The 23,411-nt window shown below is 37.9% G+C and overlaps 1 protein-coding gene across 3 annotated transcripts in view; it reads right to left on the bottom strand.

Moving 5' to 3' along the window:
* The window catches only part of Atg7 (autophagy related 7), a 242,774-nt gene that overhangs the window by 153,746 nt on the left and 65,617 nt on the right, over nt 1–23,411 (bottom strand). For 2 of the 3 annotated variants that reach the window (XM_027931875.2, XM_027931878.2), the window contains exons 12-16: nt 18,535–18,693; nt 10,890–11,084; nt 9,244–9,447; nt 7,076–7,191; nt 1,511–1,586 (exon numbers count right to left, since the gene is read on the bottom strand). In XM_027931875.2, coding sequence (XP_027787676.1) covers nt 1,511–1,586; nt 7,076–7,191; nt 9,244–9,447; nt 10,890–11,084; nt 18,535–18,693 — 750 coding nt within the window. Of the gene's footprint in view, nt 1–1,510; nt 1,587–7,075; nt 7,275–9,243; nt 9,448–10,889; nt 11,085–18,534; nt 18,694–23,411 lie in introns of those variants that run through there. The other variant, XM_027931879.2, reaches the window with a different exon arrangement.

The following is a 23,411-nucleotide window of genomic DNA, read 5'->3' as shown; positions in this document are numbered from 1 at the left end:
GGCTCTTTCTAGTCACAAAACCTTCAAAGAACACTGGTCAGAGTGCCAGGTTTGGGTTTATTTATTTATTTATTGGGGTACTGGGGATGAACTCAGGGGCACTCAACCACTGAACCACATCCGCAGCTCTATTTTGTATTTTATTTAGAGACAGGGTCTCACTGAGCTGCTTAGGGCCTCACTTTTGCTGAAATTGGCTTTGAACTCGCGATCCTCCTGCCTCAGCCTCCTGAGCCACTGGTATTACAGGAGTACATTACCATGCCCAGCCAGGTTTGAGATTGCAGCTCATTCACTAACTCTGTCAGTGACCATGGACAGGTCATTTCTCCTCTTCTGATTCTAACCCTCATTTGGAAAATAATAGAGCTGGCCTTGACAGGAGGTAGGTATTTGAGGGGAAGAGAGAAGCACACATGAACCAAGTGAGTCTCTCCTTGCACATCAAATTGGTGGGCACTGTCACCAGTGCACTGAAAGAAGGCAGATTTCTGCAAGTTACTGCTGAACTACAACATGAAAGCCAGGGGAATGATTTCCAAAGGAGAAGACCAGAAAGCCTCTTCATTCCTCCAAGAAAAGGGCCATGGAAACAAATGAAGCAGCAACATCAATGCTAAGTATTCATCCTACAGCTTCATTCTTTTTCCTCCCTAAGGGAATAGGCCTTCCTTATGATGTTTTGGCTTATATTTCTGAAAAGACATCCTTTTTTTGGTGATACTACATACTTCCAGCGGATTTCCCAGGCTTGCCCATAAAGGCTATCTATTTAGGTAAGTAGTCAATATTAATAACAAACAGGCTTGCCCATAAAGGCTGTCTATTTGGGTAAGTAGTCAATACTAATAATGCCCAAATAGCAGGCATCATTTGCTGAGAGCCCTCAATACACTTTGTTGCTGAGCCCTGTCAATCTACTGTCCCTGGTCTCTTCAGCTACCAGATGAGGCAGGTATATTTTAAAATAGGAGAACTAGGGGCTTGGGTAGTAGCTCAGTGGCAGAACACTTGCCTAGCACATGTAAGGCACTGAGTTCGATCCTCAACACCACATAAAAATCAATCAATAAATAAAATACAGTATTATATCCATCGGTAACTAAAAAAATATATTTAAAAAAAAAGAGAGAGAGTGAGAATTAAGACTTCAAGAAGTTTCATGAGTTGGTCAAGGAAGGCCACCTTCATAACTGCAGGACTGGGATTTAAACCACTGGGTGATTCCAAAGCCTGTTCCTTCTTTTCTTACTCTGTGATGAGGACTCTAGTCAGCATGCCAAATGCATCGAAGAGTCTGAGTAATACTGATGCTGCTTTTTCCTGATTTCTTTTCACTGGCATACTGCAGGAGTATATTTGGGGGAGGGTGTTATAAAATTCCCCCACTGACAGCCTAGCTGTGGGATAAGTGGGCTGGGATGGTGGAGTGGTAAAGGGACTCCCATGTGTTCCCCTTGCACCAAAGGGATCAGGTCCAGAATCCTGATTTCATTTCCAGATCACTAACCTGGTGAGGTACAAGCCCAAGAGAGGTTGGAGGCTCATTCATGCGATCATCACTGCTGCTGGCAATGGCGTAGCCCCTGGGGACAGGAAACAATTATAACTGTTCAGTTAACCAGAATTTATGGTGGACACCTAGAGATGATGCAGGAGGGAGGGATGTTCATGTAAGGTTCATGAAAGTAACCAAAGAGCTTGCTGAGCAGCACAAGCTAGCAAAAACCTCTTTTCCCTGGGGAGAGAAGGAAAAGAGAGTAACAAAAAAAAAAGCATGCTTGGTTTGAAGTTGGAAAGACCAGAGCATGTGACCACCATGCAAATTGTTTAGCTTCTGTGTGCTTCAGGTCCACTGTCTACAAGGTAGGAATAAGGAGATTGTGATGAATAAATTAGGAGCATGTTAGATAAACTGCCAAGCACAATGCTTTGTAATAAGCTTATAAGCATAAATTCCTTACTCTGAGATAGTCTTATAAAACACCACAGCACATTTTTCTATTGAAATTTGAAAGTGGAAAACGTTCTAACTTTAATTTCACTTTTTTCTTTCTTCCTTTCATTTGTTCTTTCTTTTTTTTAAGAGATGGGCTCTCACTTTCTTGCCCAGTCCGGCCTCAAACTCCTGGTCCCAAAAAATCTTTCTGTCTCAGCCTCCAGAGCAGTTGGGACCACAGGAGCAAAGTACACAAAGTACACCACTGTGTCTGGCTTAACTCTGGAAGATGTTATCCCAAATACTTCCTGCCATAAGGCAGCAATAAACATAAACAGCAGGGATAGCTAAGGCAGATGACAAACACGAGAGGACTAAAAAGCTGCCTACTTCCATTTAACTCCAGGACTTCTATACTAATTACATACGGCAACAAAATGGTACAGAGGCCATCTTTTCAACTGTGCAGACAACCTCTAAGTCACAAAATGAATAGAAAATTCTTTCAAATTTGTGTTGACTTTCTGAGAACTAAATCTTTAATTTTTTGAAAGATAAATCTTAAAAAAAAAAGGTTTTTGCTTCTTTCCTTCTTGTATTGCGTTACTACCTGGTTTAAGGACAAACATCCAGAGGCTGCAGAGTGCCAGATAAGCACCCACTAAACAGGAAGCAGCGGGAGAGGCAGTCCGAGAAGAGAGGACAGCACTGCACAGTGATCAAAATACTCTGGAGCCACACTGGCTGAACCAAATCCTGGCTGAGCCACCTATTAGATATCCAAATTTTAGCCACTTGGTTATCCTCCCTGTGCCTCAGTTTCCCCATCAAAAATAGGACAAATAATCATTGTTCTTTCCTAGTTGGTTTACTACGAGGATTAAATGGGTTCATATTTGTCAAGTGCTTAGAACAGTGCCTAGCAGAAAACGAGCACCAAATCATTATTTGAAAAATAAATCAATCATAATGCATTTGTAATGGAGTCAGGTATGGATACCCGCTTGACATCAGTCTGGCTTATCTCTGACTCTGACAGCACAATCACAGGCAGGTACTGAGAGATCTTAAATTTCTATATTTCTTTTTGCTTCCTTTCCTTTTCTCTCCTCTTCATTAATTCTGTTTTTTTAAATGACTGACTCTGTTTTTAAAATTAATTTTTGTCTCATTGTGTTTAAGGCAAAACGAATTCTGTTGTTTGTAAGCAAGACCTTTTCCTTGCTTGGAGAAGATAAGGTGTCTAGCCCACAATTGTGTGAATTTTTTTACGTGGAATATAACATACATACAATGTGTTCAACGTATAGATACTAAAAGGCCCAAGGCCAAGTTAAACAAAAGCCACAAGCTCACTCACTTCTTTCTTCTCTCATATAAGCCTGGAACACTATGAGTCATAATAAATTTAAAAGTATTTTTAAACTGATGTGACACTAGTGAACTAAGAGGTCATGGCCAACCCTCCCATAGAGAATAAAAGGAAAGCAGATGCTGTGGTTTGGATGTGGCTTGTCCCTGTCAAAAGTTAGGTTGAAGTGATTGCCACTGTCATGGTATCCAGGTGGTGGAGCCTTTAAGAGGTTATTAGATCATAGGGCTCCACCCTCACTAGAAGCTGGGGTAGGCTCTCTCAAAAATGGGTTAGGTCTGGCAGGAGGAAGTTTGGTTTTACAGGACTAGATTAGATACCACAAGAGCAGGTTATACAGCAAGGTCACTGCCTTGCTTTCTTTCTCAAACACATGCTCTTCTGTATGTGCCACTTTCCTCCCTCTTCTCTGCCATGCTGTGATGTAGCACAAGATGCTCATCAAAAGTCAAAAGGATGCCCACACCATACTCTTGTCTTCCAGGACTAGGAGCCAAAACAACTCTGTCCTTTTTAACTTACCCAGCCTTGGTATTTTGTTATAGTAACAAAAAACAGATCAAGACAGTAGACAAAATATAAAAATCTTTGTTTGAAAGAATCAGAAAGATACCAAGGTAGGGAAGAATTAGTACAAAGATTTGTGAGAAGAGAGAAGACCATAAAAGTAAAACAGGCTTCTTAGAGAGGGATTCCCATAAAGTAACTCTCAACCTCCAAAAGCAATGACCATAGGATTACAAGTTGAATGTGACACCAATAGGCTCATGAGGCTGGAGGGGAAAACTAGACTCTGAGTTTTGCCAATAAGGAAAAATCATGGAAAATATCTCAGACATAAAGTTGGGATCACTGGGGCCTATCTCAGAGAAAAGGTGAACCAGAAAAAGACCATTCCTAAATGGATTAAGGTATTCTAAGATGGCTAGTGAACTTACCAGCAGTTTTCCAGAAGAAAATGTAAATCACATCTCTACAATTTTTATATGTCATGTCCAATCAAAAATAACCAAACGGGGGCTAGAGGTATAGCTCAGGGGTAGAACATATGCTTAGCAAGCACAAGGCCCTAGATATAATCCCCTGCAACATCCTCCAAATATTCAAGGAATTAGAGAAATTTCTTTTCTCTTTTTAAGAAAAGGTCTTACTCAGTGGCCCAGGCTGTTCCCAAACTCTTGAGTTCAAGCTTCAGCTTCTCAAGTAGCTGGGGCTATAAGCAGGTACCACTGCATCCAGCTTGAGAAGTCTCAATATTAATTGGGCAAGTGAATACATCAAGGAATTCTTTGTTTTTACAACTAAAAACAGTAGAGATGCATACTAGAAAGATTCACTTTATAAAATGCTGTTATCTTGGATTTGCTTTTAAAAAAAAGTCAGTAGGAAGAAGAAAAAAACACAGATAGCAGTGTAGATAAATGATGGCTGAACATGTGTTGGTAGATGTTAAACCAGGTGGAGTAAACAGAAGGTTTAGTATATATGTTTGAATTTTCCATAATAACAACTTTTATCATTGTTGTTTTTAGAAATGGGTATATAAGAAGACAACACATGACCAAAAGGTAGGTAGGAAAAACAACAGACAGCAGGAACAGAACCTTAGGAGATACAAACAATGGAGATATCTGCTAAAGGCTTAAAACAGGATTAAATGTTCTCAAGGAATCAAAAAGAACAAACATCAGATCTTCAGCAAAGACTAGGAAATATACAAAACAAGATCAAATGGTAGGCTGCAATTGTGGCTCAGTGATAGAGTGCTTACCTAGCATGTGTGAGGCCCTGGATTCCATCCTCAGCACCACATATAAATAAATAAATAAATAAAATAAAGGTATAAAAAAACCCACTAAAGTCAAATGGCAATTCTGGCCCTGAAACATCTGATAATGATGTTGGTTTTACACACAGGAGACATAAAGATGAGAGAATCATAACTGGAAGACAACCAAAGGCAAAGAGCTAGACTGAAGCAAAGAAAGACAAATGATTGAAAATACAGAAGAGACCATGAAAGACACATGATTCCAACTGGTATGTTACTGGAGTCTCAAGAGAAACAAGGCAAAAGAGAATGGGAGAAGTAATTTTTCTAATATAATGGCTGAGAATTTTCCACAATAGATGAAAGGCATTAAGCCACAGGTTCATGAGGCACTAGAAAGCTCAGTCAGAAAAAATACAGAAGATGGTGTATGATGATCACACTTCTGAAAGGCAAAGGCAATAAGATCATCTTGAAGCAACTCAGGGAAGGCAAAAGGAAGCAAAGCAAATTGCTCAAAACAGCAGCAATGGGAAAAATCCTTAACTTCTCAACAGAGATAAAGGCAACCAAATACAATCCAATTATACTCTCAAAGTGCTGAAAGAAAATGAGTGCCAATGTAGAATTCTATAGAACACAAGAAACCCTCTTTCAAACATGAAGACAGTTTCAGACAAACAAAACCTGAAATATATTTGTCACTAGTATTTCTTTTTTCTTTTCTTTTTGGTACTGGGAATTAAATCCAGGATATGCTATACCACTGAACCACATCCCCATCTCTTCTTAGTTTTTGAGAGAGGTCTCACTAAGTTGCCTTGCTAAGTTGCCTTGCTAAGTTGATAAGTCTGGCCTTGAACTTGGGATCCTCCTGACTCAGCCTTCTGAGACACTTGGATTACAGCCATGCTCCACCATGTCTGTCACTGGTATTTCTCAAAAAAAAAAAACCCTAAAGGGAATTGTTCTTCAGGCAGATGAAAAAATGCCCTACTCTGAGAGTTTGAAGATAAAGAAATGAAAAGCAACGAAAATGGGAATAAAAAAATTCTATAAAACTAAACACCAACTATATAACCAAATATATAAACACCAAATATATAACAATATATTTGGGAACTTAAAATATGTAACATTTCAAAAAAAAAAATGTGAAGATACACAGGTTGTCTGTTCAACCTCCATTCTTCTCACAATAATTTTATACAGAGGGGCAATATGCCCAGCCAACAAAACAAAAGAAAACAAAACTACATTCATCAGTATTCCCTGCAACTAGGAGTTAGAATTAACAGGTTAATCTTTCAGGAAAGCTCTTTAAAAGGGGGCACACTCAGATGACCATAACATTCATCCTTTGGTCGCTTCCTTCTTCTAAATGGGCACACAGATGTAATACTGATCGCACAATATCCATCCCATAACCACAAACTGCCATGCACGAGAAAGAAAGCTAAGAGTGGCTGAGTGAATGATAAGAAGTAACTTCAGTCTCTGATGGCATAATGGAATCTTTGTATTAACCCTGGACTGCTCACCTCTGAACTTCTTGTTGCATAAGAAAGATAAAGCTCATTTGGTAAAGTTTCTGAACATGAATCTTTGTTATATACAGTTGAATACAATTTCTAACATTGGTGATTCATGTACCACCTTACAAAGGTTCAAGGATGGAAAAAATAAAAACTTACTAGCACACTAGTGTCCGAGAGTCCCTACCAAAACTTGTATTCTTTCTTATTAATAGTTGCCAAATAACTCAAGAGATATAGCCTCAAAGATCACATGGCAAGTTCTCCCTGTCCAAAGAATTGGACCAGGCTGTTTTTTTTTTTTATTTGTTTGTTTGTTTGTTTATTAGTCTTGTGTTTTTGAGGACAGAAAAAATAATAAAATTCTCAGAAAAGTCAGATTAAGAATAGGTCAAGCAAGATCAAGTGCCAACAAATGCTTGCTTTGTTTAAACACCATTTCTAAATAGCAAACTCACCCTTCTGGATGCTGCAAAACAGACACCATCAATTCTACTGCCAGGGCTCCTGCAATCATGGCCAGTCCTGGACGACTCACTGTGCACTGTTGGTCCAAGGTCCGGTCTCTGGTTGACTGCAGAGAAACAATCATTGACACGTGCTGGAAGTTCTAGTCCACTCAACTCTGTTTGAGCAAGGCGCTCCTCCACGATAAAGCTTTAAAATACAACCAGATGCTCATTGTTGGCAGAGAACACCCAGCTTCAAATAACAACATTTCTGGGAGGATCAAGTTACACAAAATACACAATTCAGTTAATTCAATGAGGTAATAATTCTGAAAAGGATTAGCAGCCTCAACAATTAAAGATTGGTGATGGCAAGCAAAATGAGGGCTCTGCTGCCTCATACTGTGGATTTGCACCATGCACTCTCCTTCCACTGACTCAATTCAAATCTCTTGGGCTTGGTAGTTACATTGTTGAGACACAGAAAGGAAGAGTAATTTGGACAGGCAAGTGTCCTACCATTCTAACCAAGCAAATGCTTCTGAGTGACCCAGAGATGGAAACAGGAGTTTGCTAACTTGCAAGTCTCAGTTCCTACATGCCCCTTGAAATGTACACACCTCCTCACCCTTAATGTGGTTCCAGGACTTACCTACAAGCATCTTTGCTATAGCCTAACTCCAAACATAAGCCTTCATTGATTCTAATCAATGAAGAATTCTAATCTAAAAACTCTGGGCTAATTCAGGGGTGGTCAAGAAATTTTTGACTCTGAAAATCTTACTTTCTGAATGGACATGACTTTAGTGGAAGGGACCATGCATTCTTCTTGTTGGCAATAACTAAATGACAGGACCAGCCACATGTTCTCATACCATGATGGAGATCATTGAACCATCTTCCTCACATAAGAGAAAGCTCATCTTTTCTTTATACTAGGTGGTCATAAAAGCCAGTCACACACACACAAAAAAAGATATGCATTATTAAAGAACAAGTTTTAAAAGAAGGAGAAAATGTGTGTGTATAGAGGGTGGGTAGATACAGAAAGCATCTCTGCTTTGCTTCACTGGAAATTATGAGCTCTTCTGATGAAAGACCACTCCTGCAGACCAATTCCAGTGGTGTCAATCAAGCTAGAGAATCTCACATTTGCACAGTGTGGTCTGGCAGTTCATAGCACTTCCACACTTGACCCACTTTCTGCTGTGAGGTGACACAGCCAGCATTTTTCCTTTTTCTGCTAGCTTGCCAGATAAAATACGAGATGTGCAGTTAAATTTGAATTTTATACAAACAAACAATTTTTAGTATTAGTAGGCCTCAAATATTGCACTGGGCGTAATTATACTAAAATATTATTGACTATGTACAAGAAATTTAACATCTACTTGGAATCCTGCACTGTCACTTGTTAAAAAATGACAAATCGGGGCTAGGATGGTGGCTCAATGGTAGAGTGCTTGCCTAGCATGTGTGAGGCAATGGGTTCAATTCTTAGCACCACATTTAAATAAATAAAATAAAGAACCACTGACAACTAAAAAATATTTTTAAAAAAGCAATCTTTAATTTGAACAAAAAAAAAAAGATGACAAGTTGGTCTGGGGTTTTGGCTCAGAGATAGAGCACTCACCTAGCATGTGTGAGGCACAGGGTTTGATTCTCAGGACCATGTAAAAAAACAAATAAATAAAATAAAGGTATTGTGTCCATCTACAACTTAAAAAAAAAAAATGACAAGTCTATGCCCCACTCCCATTCTGCAGAGGCACAGGGAGTCTAGGAGGCTTATTTGGAATCACCTGTGAGACTGTGTCAAGGTCTGGATTGGCATCTGGATCTTTAGACTTGCTATGTTTAATGTTTATTTTACTAAGATAAGTACAGGAGAAAGTACTGCATGCTGTCAGGAACCAGGCTGGGCTACACTTTCCTCACTGAGCTCATCCCCCTCCAAATTATCTGTGGCTGCATTTTTCTTGGTGAATGAGGAAGAGCTGGACAGTTGATGATTCCAATTGAGGCTCATCCTGGAACAATGCCATCCCCCCAAATAGGAGAATTCTCTTTGTGGAAAGACAGTTTATAAATAACAATAAAAGAGCTTTGTTTCTCTGCCCTACTACACAACATGGTCTTCGGAAATCTTTGGAAACACCAAGAAATTTACTTACATCTCCTGGGGCCACCACATCATTGCAGAAATAACAGCCAAGTTTGTAACCTGGGATGTTGGCAAAAAGTGATGAGCCCAGGAGGTCAGCAGATGCCACTGAGTGACTGGGACACAGGTCCCCGGCTCCCTGCTGCTTTGGTTTCTTCAGGCCATGTCTCATGACAACAAATGTGTCAAATCCCAAGGCAGCATTGATGACCAGCTGTAGATATCAAGGAATAAGAGAATTAATGGAAACATTTTTTAAACCAGGGCTAATTTCATATTTAGTTAAATTTTATAATTGTTTTTTTTTGCATAGGAGTATAAGTGGACTCTGACAACCAATGATGTTACAAGCTTCCCAATACTGAGGGTTTATTAAGCATAAGGCACTTAAAGAGTGATTATCTTTAATTATTTCATTTCATTTAAAACTCCCTACAAACATTGTCCAATTTTAGATGAGGATAATGGAAGTCAGAGAGTTTAGTTCTATTACTGGCCCAAAGTCACATAGCTTATAGGCAGAAATGTAAAACCAAGTTCTTAGGCCCATTCTTTGTACCATTATATCACATAGATTTTTTCTTTTTCTTTTTTTTTTTTGGTCCTGGGAATTGAACATAGGATTGCTTTACCACTGAACTACATCCTGAATCCTTTTATTTTTTTATTTTGAGAGTTCCGCTAAGTTGCTGAGGGTCTCACTAAGTTGTTGAGGCTATCCTCAAACTTGTGATTCTCCTGCCTCTATCTCCCAAATCGCTGGGATTACAGATGTATGCCGCCACACTTGGTTCCATGTAGATTTTTTTTATAACAGTTTCATGGAGATATAATTCACATTATCATATAATTCATTTACCACATAGATTTTTAAGGACATCTTTTTTTCATTTATACTATAAGAATTTTTCTTAATTATAATTTGATGTGCTCTCTCAAATTTCTGATCATATAAAAAGTATGAAAAATACTTTATTTTAGTATGAACAAATCATACTAAAAGAAAAAAAAATCACTCAACATACACAGTTCAAACAAGTAAGAGTTTGAAACATTTCTTCTTGCTATCTCCTCTCCCTTTTACTTCCTCCCCAACTTTCCCCTTTCTCTTTCCCCTATTTCTTTTCTCTCTTGATAGATGGATGAATGGATGGATAGACATATAGAAATGTTTATATGTATATGTTTATATCTAAACATAATTGATACTAAAATATATATAATATTGTATCTTATTTAACACAGCATGATATTTTCCATATTAGAATTCTTTGAAACATAAATGTGAATGGCTGCACGCTATTCCACCATGGGTATTGGATTGTGATTTAGTTCACTATTCTCTACTGATGGCCTTTAAAATTGTCACTGACCAAATATTAGTGAAAGTTCCTGCCCTCTTGAAGCTCGAATTTGAACCCAGATGTATCATTCCTGCTGGTGTTGAGTACCTCAAAGGACCTTGAGGGAAGGTAAACTGTAAACACTAACTATTATCTTGGGTGATGAAGTGAGCAAAAACAGCATCTGTAGTGAAAGCCTTTTGGCACTGGGCTCTAGGGTTACACATGTCACCCCTCTTTGCTGGGGGGAGGAAAGGTTGGGGTGGTGGTGCATTAAGTCACAGGGACAAGCACCCCTGGTTCCACACACTACCTTTCTCTTGCTTGCAGCAATGACTGCAGGAAGCCACCGGCTTTCCCTGGTGTCCATCAACAGGAAGATAACATCATGGCTTTCAATGAGCTGCTCCAGCTGCTCTACATCCTTGCGGGCTTGCTCCAGGGTGATGTTGGAGAAGTTCACTGGATGACCCGGCATGGGGATGCTCATGTTGAACCCTCTGGCATTCTAGGAAAACACTCGAATGTATTTATGTCTGAGGCAAAGGTACGGGTGAGTTCTCAAGACCATATTTCCCCACAGCTACCAGCACATATATGTGGTCACTTAAACTAGAAATTTCTGTGTACCGTAATTCTGCTTTTTCTTTACCCTACCTATGCCTTCCACCTCTTTCACCACTTAAAAATCAAGACAAGCTGCAAATCTTCCTTGAACCTTTTCTGGTACGGGGGATTGAACCAAGGCCTCACATATGCTAAGCAAGTGCTCTACCACTGAGCTACAGCCCCAGCCCTCTTGCCTTATTTTAACAGTGAACCACACGTGAACACTGATGAAGCCAGGGACATTAACTTCTCATAGAAAAGAAAGTGTTCTAGAGTCACCATCTGTACCCTTAATCCCCCTCATTCCTCTGGCCACAGGGAAGTGTGTGAAAACATCAACTTTTCTGTTCATTTGCAAAAACTCTTCACCCTGAAAAAAACAGTTCAGGGGCAAAGCAAGTAGGTCTTTTTACAAAGGAAAATCTATTTTATAGATTGAAGATATTTATTCCTTGTCTTCAACTTGAAGCCTAATCTCTGGAATTAAAGAGAGGGGCAGCAATGATTCCAAAAAGATAGGGGGTAGGGAGTTCCAAGTAAAGCAGGAAAGGATTCTAGGAAGCAAGAGCTTCAGAAAAAGATTCCCAAACAAGTCCATTTAAAAAAAGAGATTGCCATAAAGACCAAGACCTCATTATGAACATGAGATATCACGCATTTACCTTGTACCAATTACTATAATAAAATATTATGAAAGCAACACCTACAGTGCTAATAACAATAATAACTTAATGGCATATTACAACTGACAAAGCATGTTAAATGGTGGGAGTGTGATCCAAAAAGCTATTGCGTAGGTTTAATGACACCAAGATTGGCACATAATTACACAATACCCATTCTGACCTTCTGAATAACTGATCCTTAGCCATATAAACTTCACTAATTGAAATAAACTTTTACTGGCTGAAATTTCAGCTAGTAAGCTGACAAAGCAGCCCATTCCTTAGGTCCATACTCCAGAGGTTCAACAAACTTAATTCAGCAAGTTTCAATACAGTGGTTTTCCATCTTTGCTGCACATAATAACTTAGGGTTCTAAAAACCCCCAATCACAGGCTTTTCTCCAGACTGTTAAAATTGGAATCTTTGAGAGTAGATGTAGACATCATTATTTTCTAAAACTCCCCAGATGATTCAAAAGTATAACAAGGGTGAGGTATAATTTATATAAAGTGAAATACCCATATTTCACAAGGACAGTTCAACATATTTTGACAAATTGAAGAGTAATCACTGCATACACCTGTCAGGACGTGGAACACTTCGATAACCCTGGAATGCTCTCCTGTGCCCCTCCTTATCCAATATCAACTACCAACATTATGACTAAACAAAGACAGCTGAGTTTTGCCTATTCTAGAATCTGAAATAAATGATATCCTAAAAATATACTCACTTATGTTTGGCTTTGTCCATGCAACATAATGAAGCGTTAAGTATCAATATTACATTCCTTTTTGTTGTATAACTGTACCATATTTTTTCATTCATTCTCTACTTGCTGGCTTGGTTATTTCCTGATTTGGGCTATTATGAATAAAGCTGCAAAGGGCATTTCTGTATAAGTATTTCAGTGCACGTATGTTCTTTCTCTTACGTAAATTATCGAAAAGTGAAACTGTAATTGTTAGGTGTGCATGTTGAATTTCTTGTGGCTGTTTTACCAGAAAGTATAGAGTGTCTGGTTGCTCCACAGCCTGACATTTAACACTGTCAAGTCTTCTTAATTTTAATCATTTTAGTGGTTTATAATGATACAGCTTTTCTTTTGTGTGTGTGTGTGTGTGTGTGTGTGTGTGTGCCCGCGCATTCACACAGGTGTTGGGGATTGAAACCAGGACCTCATGTTCATCACTGAGCTACATCCCTAACCTCTACAATAATATGTCTTCATGATCCTATTTTATATTTCCCTGGTGACTATTGATACTGAGCATTTTCATGTGTTCACTGGCCATTCATAGATCTTCACTGTGAAGTAAGTACCTCTCCAAGCCTTTTGTCCCTTTAAAAAAAAAGGCTAGTTTGAATTTTATCATAGAGTGGTAATTGTTCATGTATTCTAGGTAGAAGTTGTTTGCCAAATATGTACTCTCAGTTTGGCTAGTTATTTCATTCTCTAATTGGGGTCTGTTGAAAAACAGAAGTTTAAATTTTGACAAAACCCAAGTTAACAATTTTTTTTTTTTCATTTATAGCCTGCTTTACTGGGTTCTAAGAAATATTTGACTATCACAAGACCACTGAGCTTTTCTCTAGAAGCTTCACAGTTTTAGCTTTAGTTCTATGTTCCTTCTGGGTTGTCACCTGCAGGCTCAGAATATTCAATGAGGTCTTTGTACTCTTATAATTGGGGTCCTGTGACTTTTGGCCCTGTGTGACCTCTGTAATCTCTACTAGTTCACAGCCCCCTGGTGATGTTTCCTTCTCAGCATCTCAGAGGGGTACCTAAGTTTATGCAGCTTAAAAAAAAAAAGGCTCAAGGTGCTGCTGAAGAAGGTGAGGCAGTTTTCTGGACCTTCTTCTCTGTACTTGTATCTGCCACTGCTTCACCAGCTCAGCAAGAACAGAATTATCTTCTTGGGTACCTCAGGCTTGGCACTGAACAGAAAGTACCACTAGACAATGAACTGGGACAAATGTTCTTGATTTCCTTCTGTGGGGACCCACGATCTTCCACAGCCTATTGTCTAAAAAGAGTCATTCGCTGTTCACATACTTTGCCCAGGAGCACATTATTTAAGGTGAGAAAGCAAGTCATTATCAGGATGAGAAGCAGTTATCCAGAGCTGGGTTTTCAAACCTCAAGTGTGGGGCTGAGGGTGTATCTCAGTAGTAGTAGCCTAGCATGTGTAAGACCCTGTTTTTTACCTCCCACCCAAAAAACAAAACAAAACCAAAAAAAACCCTTTGGTCTGCTCCTAAAGCCTACATTTTATTGTTTCACCTTTAAAAAATGGTGACATCAAATAATAATTTGATTTATAAAAGATTGTTTTCTTATCCAATTAACCTCAGGATTAGGCACAAGCATCTGCAGTAGAGCAGTTCTTTTAATGTAATTTTATATAGCATTTTAAAGACCCCCTGAAAAGTTCAATGAGACACCTACATCAGAGAGTCAAAGAAAAGGGATTACTTGGCCAGGCATGGTGGTGCATGCCTATAAACCCAGTGGCTTGGGAGGCTGAGACAGGAGGATCGCAAATTCAAAGCCAGCCTGAGTAACAGAGAGGTGCTAAGCAACTCAGTGACCCTGTCTCTAAATAAAATACAAAATAGGGCTGGATGTGGCTTAATGGTTGAGTGCTCCTGAGTTCAATCCCCAGTACTAAAAAAAAAAAAAAGAGAGAGAGAGAGATTACTCAAGGAATCACACGCAGAAAAAAAAATAAAGAGGCTCTTAAGATCTGGCCTTTGAGTTACTTGAGGGTCTGGGGTCAGAAAATGGTTAGTTTGGGCCAAAGATATTTTAGCGCAAAAAGTAAAAGTCAGACTTTCTAGTTCTAGGGGAGAATATATTCAAGGTTCTCCAAGTTAGCCATCCACTGACATCACCCTGTCACCTAGGTCTGTCACCCAAGGGTGGCTGGGGGATGGGTGCTTACAACCTCCTAGGACAGTATCACTGCACCTTCCTGTGAGTGTATTATGTCAAAATTAAAATTAAAAAAGACCTATCACCCACTACTTTTTTTTTCCAAGTCAAATGTTACTAGGCTTCAAGTTCCAAGATTAGAATTTTGCAATAATTGAACAAGTGAGGCAATCCTGCATTAATAGAACCAGGATTTCTACCATTTCCAGGTGATTAGATTGCCTGAGAAGTCTGCATTTCATACATCTGCTAACTTCAAAAGTCTACTTCTCTTGCCTGGAATGCCCTTCTAGACCTCTGGCCTCTCCCACCACTTTCTGCTTCTCGCCTGCCTCTCTCAAACTGTTCTTTTAATTAATTCCTTCAGAGGTCAGGACACATGGCACTGCCTGAAGAAAGCATTCTCTAGCCTAGCAAACCTGTACAGGGCCCACTCTTTTGTATTTCATTAACTCAGATTAACTACTTATCCTCCTTAATACTTACTATTTTCATTATAATTTTAAAAATTAATTATTCAGCATATATGTGATCAACTAGAATATAAGCTCTATGAAGACAGGGCCAAGCTTTGGTCAGGGAGGCCTGGTCTTTTCTCCATGGCTTGGTGTAAGAAAGGTGATTGATAAAGATATATTGGATGAAAAAAGCTACTTTAAATCAAGTATATGAAGAAAATCTTTATGGTTAACTAATAAGTTATACAGTTTCATAAGAATTTTTCACGAATTGATAAATTATACAAATACTCAGATGAGTTATTATTTATAAGGCACCAAATAAAAGTTTTGGAAGCTTGGACCCTGGCCTCACCTTAATGCAACAGGGAAAACAGGATAACATAATGTAAGTGCTAAGAAAGAAGCTTGGTTGCTCGGTGTGCTGATTTTCCCAAGAAAAGTTGGACTTGATCTCTAAGGCCCAGCATAATCTGGCATTTGCTTCTGCCTCAGCCTCCCTTTATCTTCTTTGACATCTAAGCTTCAGCCACCCCGGCTTTCTTTCGGTCCTCAAAAGCATCACACTCTTTCCTGCCTTAGATTTTTTCACAGACAGCTCTGCTACTTTAATTTAGCCTACTCCCACTCACCCTTCAGGATCTGATTCCCTGATTCCACCCTCAGCCCCTAATCTAGCTCAGGCCAACCTGCCACACACGCTCCTGGCAACTGAGCTCTTGAATCATACATACACTTATGACAATTATAACTATCTGTGGGGCTGGGATTGTGACTCAGTGGTAGAGTGCTCATTTAGCATATGTGAGGCACTAGGTTTGATCCTTAGCACTACATGAAAATAAATAAAATAAAGGTATTGTGTCCATCTGCAACTAAAAAATATTGTACATATTTGTGAAATTATTTATTAATGACCATTCCCCTCCCCACCACTAAACTATCATAAACTCCCTGTGGGGCTGAGGGGGTGGGGTGAGAAATGTCCATCATTTCTCTTATCCCTGCACAAGGTAAGCCTTAAATAAACACCTAATGAATGAGTAACAGAATAACTAAACAAATAAACAGGGAATTGCATGGGCTCATAGACAATGGCTAGAATTTAGGTAAGCAAAACTCAGGCAACTTACAAGTGGCAGAACTCAGATTCGAAGCCAAGTCTCCATGGTCCCTGAGGGGAGTACCTAATACCTCCCCAGTGATAGACTGGATCATTCTTCCCAACTACACCCTTACTCCCCCTAGTAGAATTTCATGTCCAAGCCCTTTGCCACATGACTTTCAGGACCTCCCATGGAGAAGGCAGAGTCTACTGACTAACCCATTGACTGGGCTTGACCCTGAGCCTTGCTTAGGCACTGGAAAGGAAAGGCCCTGCACTGTGCCATGCAGCTGAGCCTATAGGAGGTATGATGGCTGCAAATTCTTTTAGGCTTCTATTTCTACTATAAGAACAGCAGGACTGAGGTGACTGTGGCTCTTTAGCCTCTACTGTTTTAACTAGTGCATTATGATCACATGTAACAGTGGGATTTGTTGTGGTATATTTGTACATGCACGTAACATAATTTGATCAATTTCATTCCCAGTTCCTCCCTTTTTTCTCCCCTTCTACCTCCTCCTATCTTGCTTCTTCAATTCTACTGATATCCTTTCTGTTTTCATGAGGTCCCTTCTTAAATTTTTTTTCTTTCTAGCTTCTAAGTATAAGAGAAAACATATGATTCTTGACTTTCTGAATCTGTTAGCCTCCATTTTGAAATAATGCCACACACTTCAGACCAGAAGCTGACTAAAAGTCCTGAATTCAACCTAGTCTAGCAACAGAACCATAAACAACCTGCACAATCATAAGTAGGAAATAAATGTTGTTAAATGAGATGTTAGGATTGTGTGATATGTAATACTGTGACAGCAGAGACCTACCTACTATCCCTCCTCAAGGACAGGGTTGTGACTTATTTTATTTATTTCGGCATCTAGCACATGGCTGGGTACACAGTGGGTACTCAATCAATACTGTTGAATTAAACCCAATAAATGATTCCTCAGGGATACTGGTGAAATGAACAAAACAATCAACATGACTTCTAGAGCAAAGACTTCTGAAACAGATGAATCAATACTGAGCAATTAAATGGAGAAACTTTGGAAAGACAGGTTTTTTTGTTTTGTTTTTGTTTTTTTGGTGAGGGCTGGGAGCCTTTCTGGCATCTTAAGTAAAAGTAGATGCTTGGAAGACACCTAATCTGACTCCTGTCAGATAAACTGATTAAGCATTAAGATGTATAATCTTGGGGCTGGGGTTATGGCTCAGCGGTACAGCACTCGCCTTACGCGTACAAGGCCTTGGGATTGATCCTCAGCACCACATAAAAAAAAATAAATAAAATAAAGTTATTGTGTACAACTACAAAAAAAGAATAAATATTAAAAAAAGATGTAGAATCTTAGCTAGATGACCTCAAAAAAAGAAAAAAAAAAAGCTCAAGATTGTGAATCAAATGAGGTGAATGACATCTCTCATTATCTAATGTTTCTAAAGCCAATGATGTAGCTCAAAAATAAGCAGCAGCTAGAAAAAAGAAAATCCAACTTTTTACCCAATTTTTGTCCTCCACAGACTTGCATTCAATTTAATTTCATAAACCTATACTTAGTGACTATCAAAGAAGGTCTGGTGATAGGAAAAAAACAATATGCTACATCGGGACCACCATAAATTCCCTTTAGAACTGCACAGGATATAAAAATATACATACTTCTAAATTACTCAAATTAAATTTACACAATGCTTTACAACTTACAAAACATTCATTCATATACTTTTCATTTCATTTTCACCAGAATATATGAGAGGTCTTTGTTTTGTTCTGTTTTGTAATATAGGAGATTGAACTTGGGGCTTCACATATACTTGGCAAGTGCTTTACCACTGAGCTACATGCCCAGGCCCCTTTATTTTTTATTCTGAGACAGGGTTTTGTAAGTTGCTTAGAGCCTCACTAAATTGCTGAGGCTATCCTCGAACATGCAATCCTCCCGCTTCAGCCTCCAGAGTCACTGGGCTTATAGGCATGCATCACTATGCCCAGTCTTGCTGTATTTTTTAATCTCTAGCTCAAAGATGAGGTAACAGTCTTGGTCACATGATGAGTGCCTGTCAGGGAGTGACATGTGTCTGTTTCTCTGTAACTGATACCATAGGTATTCATTCCCCAAGATTTTTAAACATTTATAGATGGAAGGAAAAAACCTGTGATGGTCTCAAAAAAGCATCAACGTACCACTCCGGGGAATATTTTCTGGAGCCGGTCAGCTGCAGCTAAAGCCTTTGGTTTACCTCCACCTAGGCAATCTTCGAATTCATAGAGAGGCTGCCTCACAGGATTGGAATAGGAGATCTTGGCATTGTCCACGAATGTGACATGTCTGACGCCCCAACCCTGCATGGAAACAGGAGATCATAGTGTCTTCCTATGAATATTTCACATGGTGTCTCTCTTAAAATCCCTAGGAGGGGTTTTGCTTTCAAGCAGCTTGGGAATCTCAAAATACAGGAAACTTCAGAAACTGAATTGTACAAATTCAGTTTTTGATAAACAGAATGTCAACTTTCTTTAAAAGACAAAATAATTACATGCTAAGTACCAGGTTTCCTGCTGTAATGAAACCAAGAAATGTCAGAATGGGGCTAACTAATATTTCATAATTTTTGACAGTGGCACCAGAAAAAAAACATTTGAAAGTGAAAAACAGTGAATCCCATAAGAACTATGTTGCTATTTTAAAAGGATTAGCAAGAGCCCCAAATGTCCTTGGTTTCCTTAAGAATAATTAAGTATAGATAATAACTCCTCTCAAAATTTATTTAAGGCCTGAGTTAACTCCAGAAAAATAATTTACAAGTCATTTCCCACTGTATAATAATGTAGAACATTTCATCCTATTTCACCAAGATGGACAAGCCTTATTCATAATTGGGCATTTAGGGGATGATTTTATATTCTCATAAATAATTTTAATGATATCATAGACTCTAAATGCATCTCCATAAAGTTTTATAAAACTATACTTTAAAAATTTTCTTAAAACTGAGGATTGAACCCAGGGGCACTTTGCCACTAAGTCACATTCCCCAGCCATTTTTATTTTTTATCTTGAGACACGGTCTATCTAAGTTGCTTAGGACCTTGCTAAGTTGCTGAGGCAGGCTTTGAACTTGTGATCCTCCTGTCTCAGATTCCTGGGTTGCTGAGATTACAGGTGTGCACCACCATGCCTGGCCAAAATTACACAAGTTTAAAGTTGGAGAGGATCTCTAAAATCCTTGGTATAATCAGTCTGTTTTACAGATATAAAAACTGAAATGTAAAGAAGCATAGAAAAGATGTTAGTTGTCTAAACTCATATATCTAGTTAATGATGGGAATCAATGAGATCTCCAGAGTTGCTCCCAAATGAAGATGCTTACTTTCTGGGGGTGAGATAGGTATATTTCAGATCATATATAAGTCATCCCTCTGTATCCAAGGGTTCTGAATCTAGGCTCAACTTACTGTGGATGGGGGAAAAATTGCTTCTGTACTGAAAATGTACACATTTTGTTCTTGTTATTATTCCAAAAATTACAGTATAACAACTATTTATATAATCTTTACACTGCATTAGGTATTCTAAGTAATCTAGAGATGATTTAAGGTATATGAAAGGTTATATGTAGGTTCTATGCAAATACTAGGTCATTTTAATATAAGAGACTGGAGCATCCTCAGATTTTGATATTGGAGGTCATCCTGAAACCAATTACCCTTGGACATTGATGGATGACTGTACTGCAATCTAAGAAGCCTTTTCAACTCAGGACTCTGAACTCAGTTAGACTGACTGTTTCAGGGAGACAGTCATTGAAGACCCAAGACTCACTCCAGGGTTGTGAATGACAGGCTAAAATCCCTTTTTTGTAAGCTTAGTATGGGCTGTTTGTTTTGATGCCCACTGGTAACTCTTTGATATACACACCCAGATTCATTAGCTAAACAATCTACTATGGAGGGAAAGATAAGTAAGAAAAATCCAAAAGTCATTTGTACTTGGTTTGGGATATTTATTTCAGAAGTATTTTTGCATTCCTGAGTGGACAGCAGGGAAGATGGTCTGAGAACATGCTAGGCAGTGTTTTGAAAGCCAGATAAGCTGCAAACATGCTGTAAACTAGTCATATGCAGATGAATTTTCACACTTAACTTCTGACTTCCTGGAATGCCACATAGTTTACAGGGCTAATCCGCGAAGATTAAAGAAAATTACAACCCTCAGTGTCAGTGAGGATGTGGCAGTGAAAAAAAAATATTATTGATTGAGAATGTTAAACTGGTGTAATTTTCTGGAAAGTAATTTGGCAATGTGTTTCTAGGATCTTAAAAATATTCTTTGACCTATTTCCAGCAATCTATCCTAGGAAATAATCTGAAATACTGCCAAAAGATGCAACTACAAAGATATTCTTCGTAACATAATTTATAACTGTAGAAACCTAGACACACCATTAGTGCCAAATATGAGAGGACTGTCTTAGGAAATTAGAGATGTGATTAAATGTTTTGTCAGATAAGGAAGTTTATTCTACAATCATTACAAAAGACTAAGAAGTATCATTTTTAATGACAGAGGAAATGTTTACAATGCTAATTCATAAAAGCAAAGGAAATTATTATGTATCAAATTAGACTTGGAAATACATATTAAACAAACCTGAAAGGAAATGAGTAAAAGTGGAAAATGAATACTTTCTTTTCCTGCTTCATAACCTTGACACTTTATAAATTTTCATAATTAATCTGTCCTGACTGCAATTTCAAAAAATATTAAGAAAACATAGGCACCTAATAGTCCAAAAACTAACAAAAATACAATAAAATAAATTCCATGAAGAAATTAGCAGAATTAATGTATCCAAAAGCAAAACAAAACATAAAAATTATAGAACTGATACATCAATTATTCAGCTCCCAAAAATAACTAAAATAGATATGTCTCTCTTATAAGTCTGAATAAGAGTAGAAAAAAGAGAAAACAAACTTTGGGAATGTGGGAAGATTAAAGATAGAAAAGATTTAAAAGATAATAAACAACCACATGTACTTGTTATCAATTAATTTTTAAAGTTAGATTAAATGAATAATTTTCTAGGAAAATAAATGGACTTAAAAGTGATATTGAGGGCTGGGATTATGGCTCAGCAGTAGAGCTCTCGCCTAGCATGGGCGAGGCCCTGGATTCAATCTTCAGCACCACATAAAAATGAAAAAATAAATTAAAAATATAAAAAAAAGTGATATTGAATCTTTTTTCCCCACATACTTATGGGTGCATTATATTGTACAGTTTTGTTGTAAAAGTGGTATAAAACCTAAAAATGTCAATCAACACAGATAGGTGTGTAAAAGTTCCCAAAACTCCCTGCCCCAAGCCCACCAATAAAATTACCAAGGATTAACACACCCAGATGGATTCATAAGTGAATTTTTTTAAATCATCAAGGAATAGATGATTCATGTATTATTAAAATTCTTCTGAGGCATAGAAAAGGGCAGCAAATTTCAAGTTTACTTTTAAAAGTTAGCTATAAACATACAAAGACACCTCATGGAAAAACATTACTAGAGAATAACTTGATTTATGAATACAGAAGTAAAACTTATAAATAAAACATTATTGATTAAATGATAATGTACAAGAAGAATGCACAAGTAGGGTTTAATCTTAAAACTGCTCAACACTTAGAATAACTTGACTATCTAGATAGACATATTCAATAAAGCTCAACATTCATTTCTGATATAAACTAGCAGAAATAGAAATCACCTTCCTTAACTTACAAAAAAAGTTTAAGAGAAACTAATATCAAATATCCAAATTAAAGGTAAAAGCATTCACATTAAAGTTGGTAACAAAACAAAAATGTCAACCCTTCCTCCTATTCCCCAACATTACTATGAAGTCCTAGACATTTGTACAAGATAGAAAAAGAAACACAGATATAAATGTTGGTAAGGGATACTTACTAAACTATTAAAATTAAAAGATTCAAATAAAAAACTACTAGAACTAACACAGCTTAGAAAGATGGCCAGATGAAAATAAACATGCAAAACTCACTATCTTGCCTATATCCTAGTAATAGCAGACTGGAAAATATAATGGGTGAGAAATCTCTCTAAAAGAAAAAAAATATGGGGCTGTGGCTGTGGCTCAGTGGTAGCACACTTGCCTGACATGTGTGGGGCACTGGGTTCGATCCTCAGCACCACATATAAATAAATAAAATAAAGGTCTATCAACAACTAAAAAGAAAAAAAATATTGTCAAATATGCAGAAGTAAAATAAATAAAGCAAATGCAAGGCCTTTATTTAAAAATGCTACTGAAAGACAAGGATGATCTAAATAAATTAAGAGCTACCCTTGCAATGGAACTAAAGGTAAATACTGTAACAATGTCAACCTCTTCCAAATTCCTATAAATTCACTGTCATTTCAATTAAAAAGCTGAGTAGCAATATAGTTTTACTGGGTAAAACAGAGAATCCAAAAAGGAACGTAGATATAAAAAGGGGATTTTGCATTTCGTAGAGGGAGAAAAATTAAGATTTCGCTTATTAAGTAAATGCCACTAAACAACTGATTATTCATTTTGTAGAAAAGAAGTTGGGACTTTACCTCTCATCATACACACACACACACACACACACACACACAAAATTTCATGTCACTAAAGACTTAACCACAAAAACAAGGTTCCATAAAAGACTATAAATTTAATAACATAAAATTTTAAAAAAGAAAACTTCATATAGATAAAGATACCTTGTCAATAAAGAAATACAAGGGCTGGGATTGTAACTCAGTGGTTGAGTGCTTGCCTCACATGCGTGAGGCATTGGGTTAGGTTATCAGTACCACATAAAAAAATAAATAAATAAAGCAAAGATATTGTGTCCATCTATAACTAAAAAAATTTTCAAAAAATTTTAAAGAGGGTTGGGGATGTGGCTCAAGCAATAGCGCGCTCGCCTGGCATGCGTGCGGCCCAGGTTCGATCCTCAGCACCACATACAAAGATGTTGTGTCTGCCGAAAACTAAAAAATAAATATTAAAAAAT

The sequence above is a fragment of the Marmota flaviventris genome, chromosome 20, assembly GCF_047511675.1.
Source record: "Marmota flaviventris isolate mMarFla1 chromosome 20, mMarFla1.hap1, whole genome shotgun sequence".
Lineage (NCBI taxonomy): Eukaryota > Metazoa > Chordata > Mammalia > Rodentia > Sciuridae > Marmota > Marmota flaviventris.
Note: the sequence above shows the minus strand (reverse complement) of the source record. Positions and strands in the feature narration are given on the sequence as shown.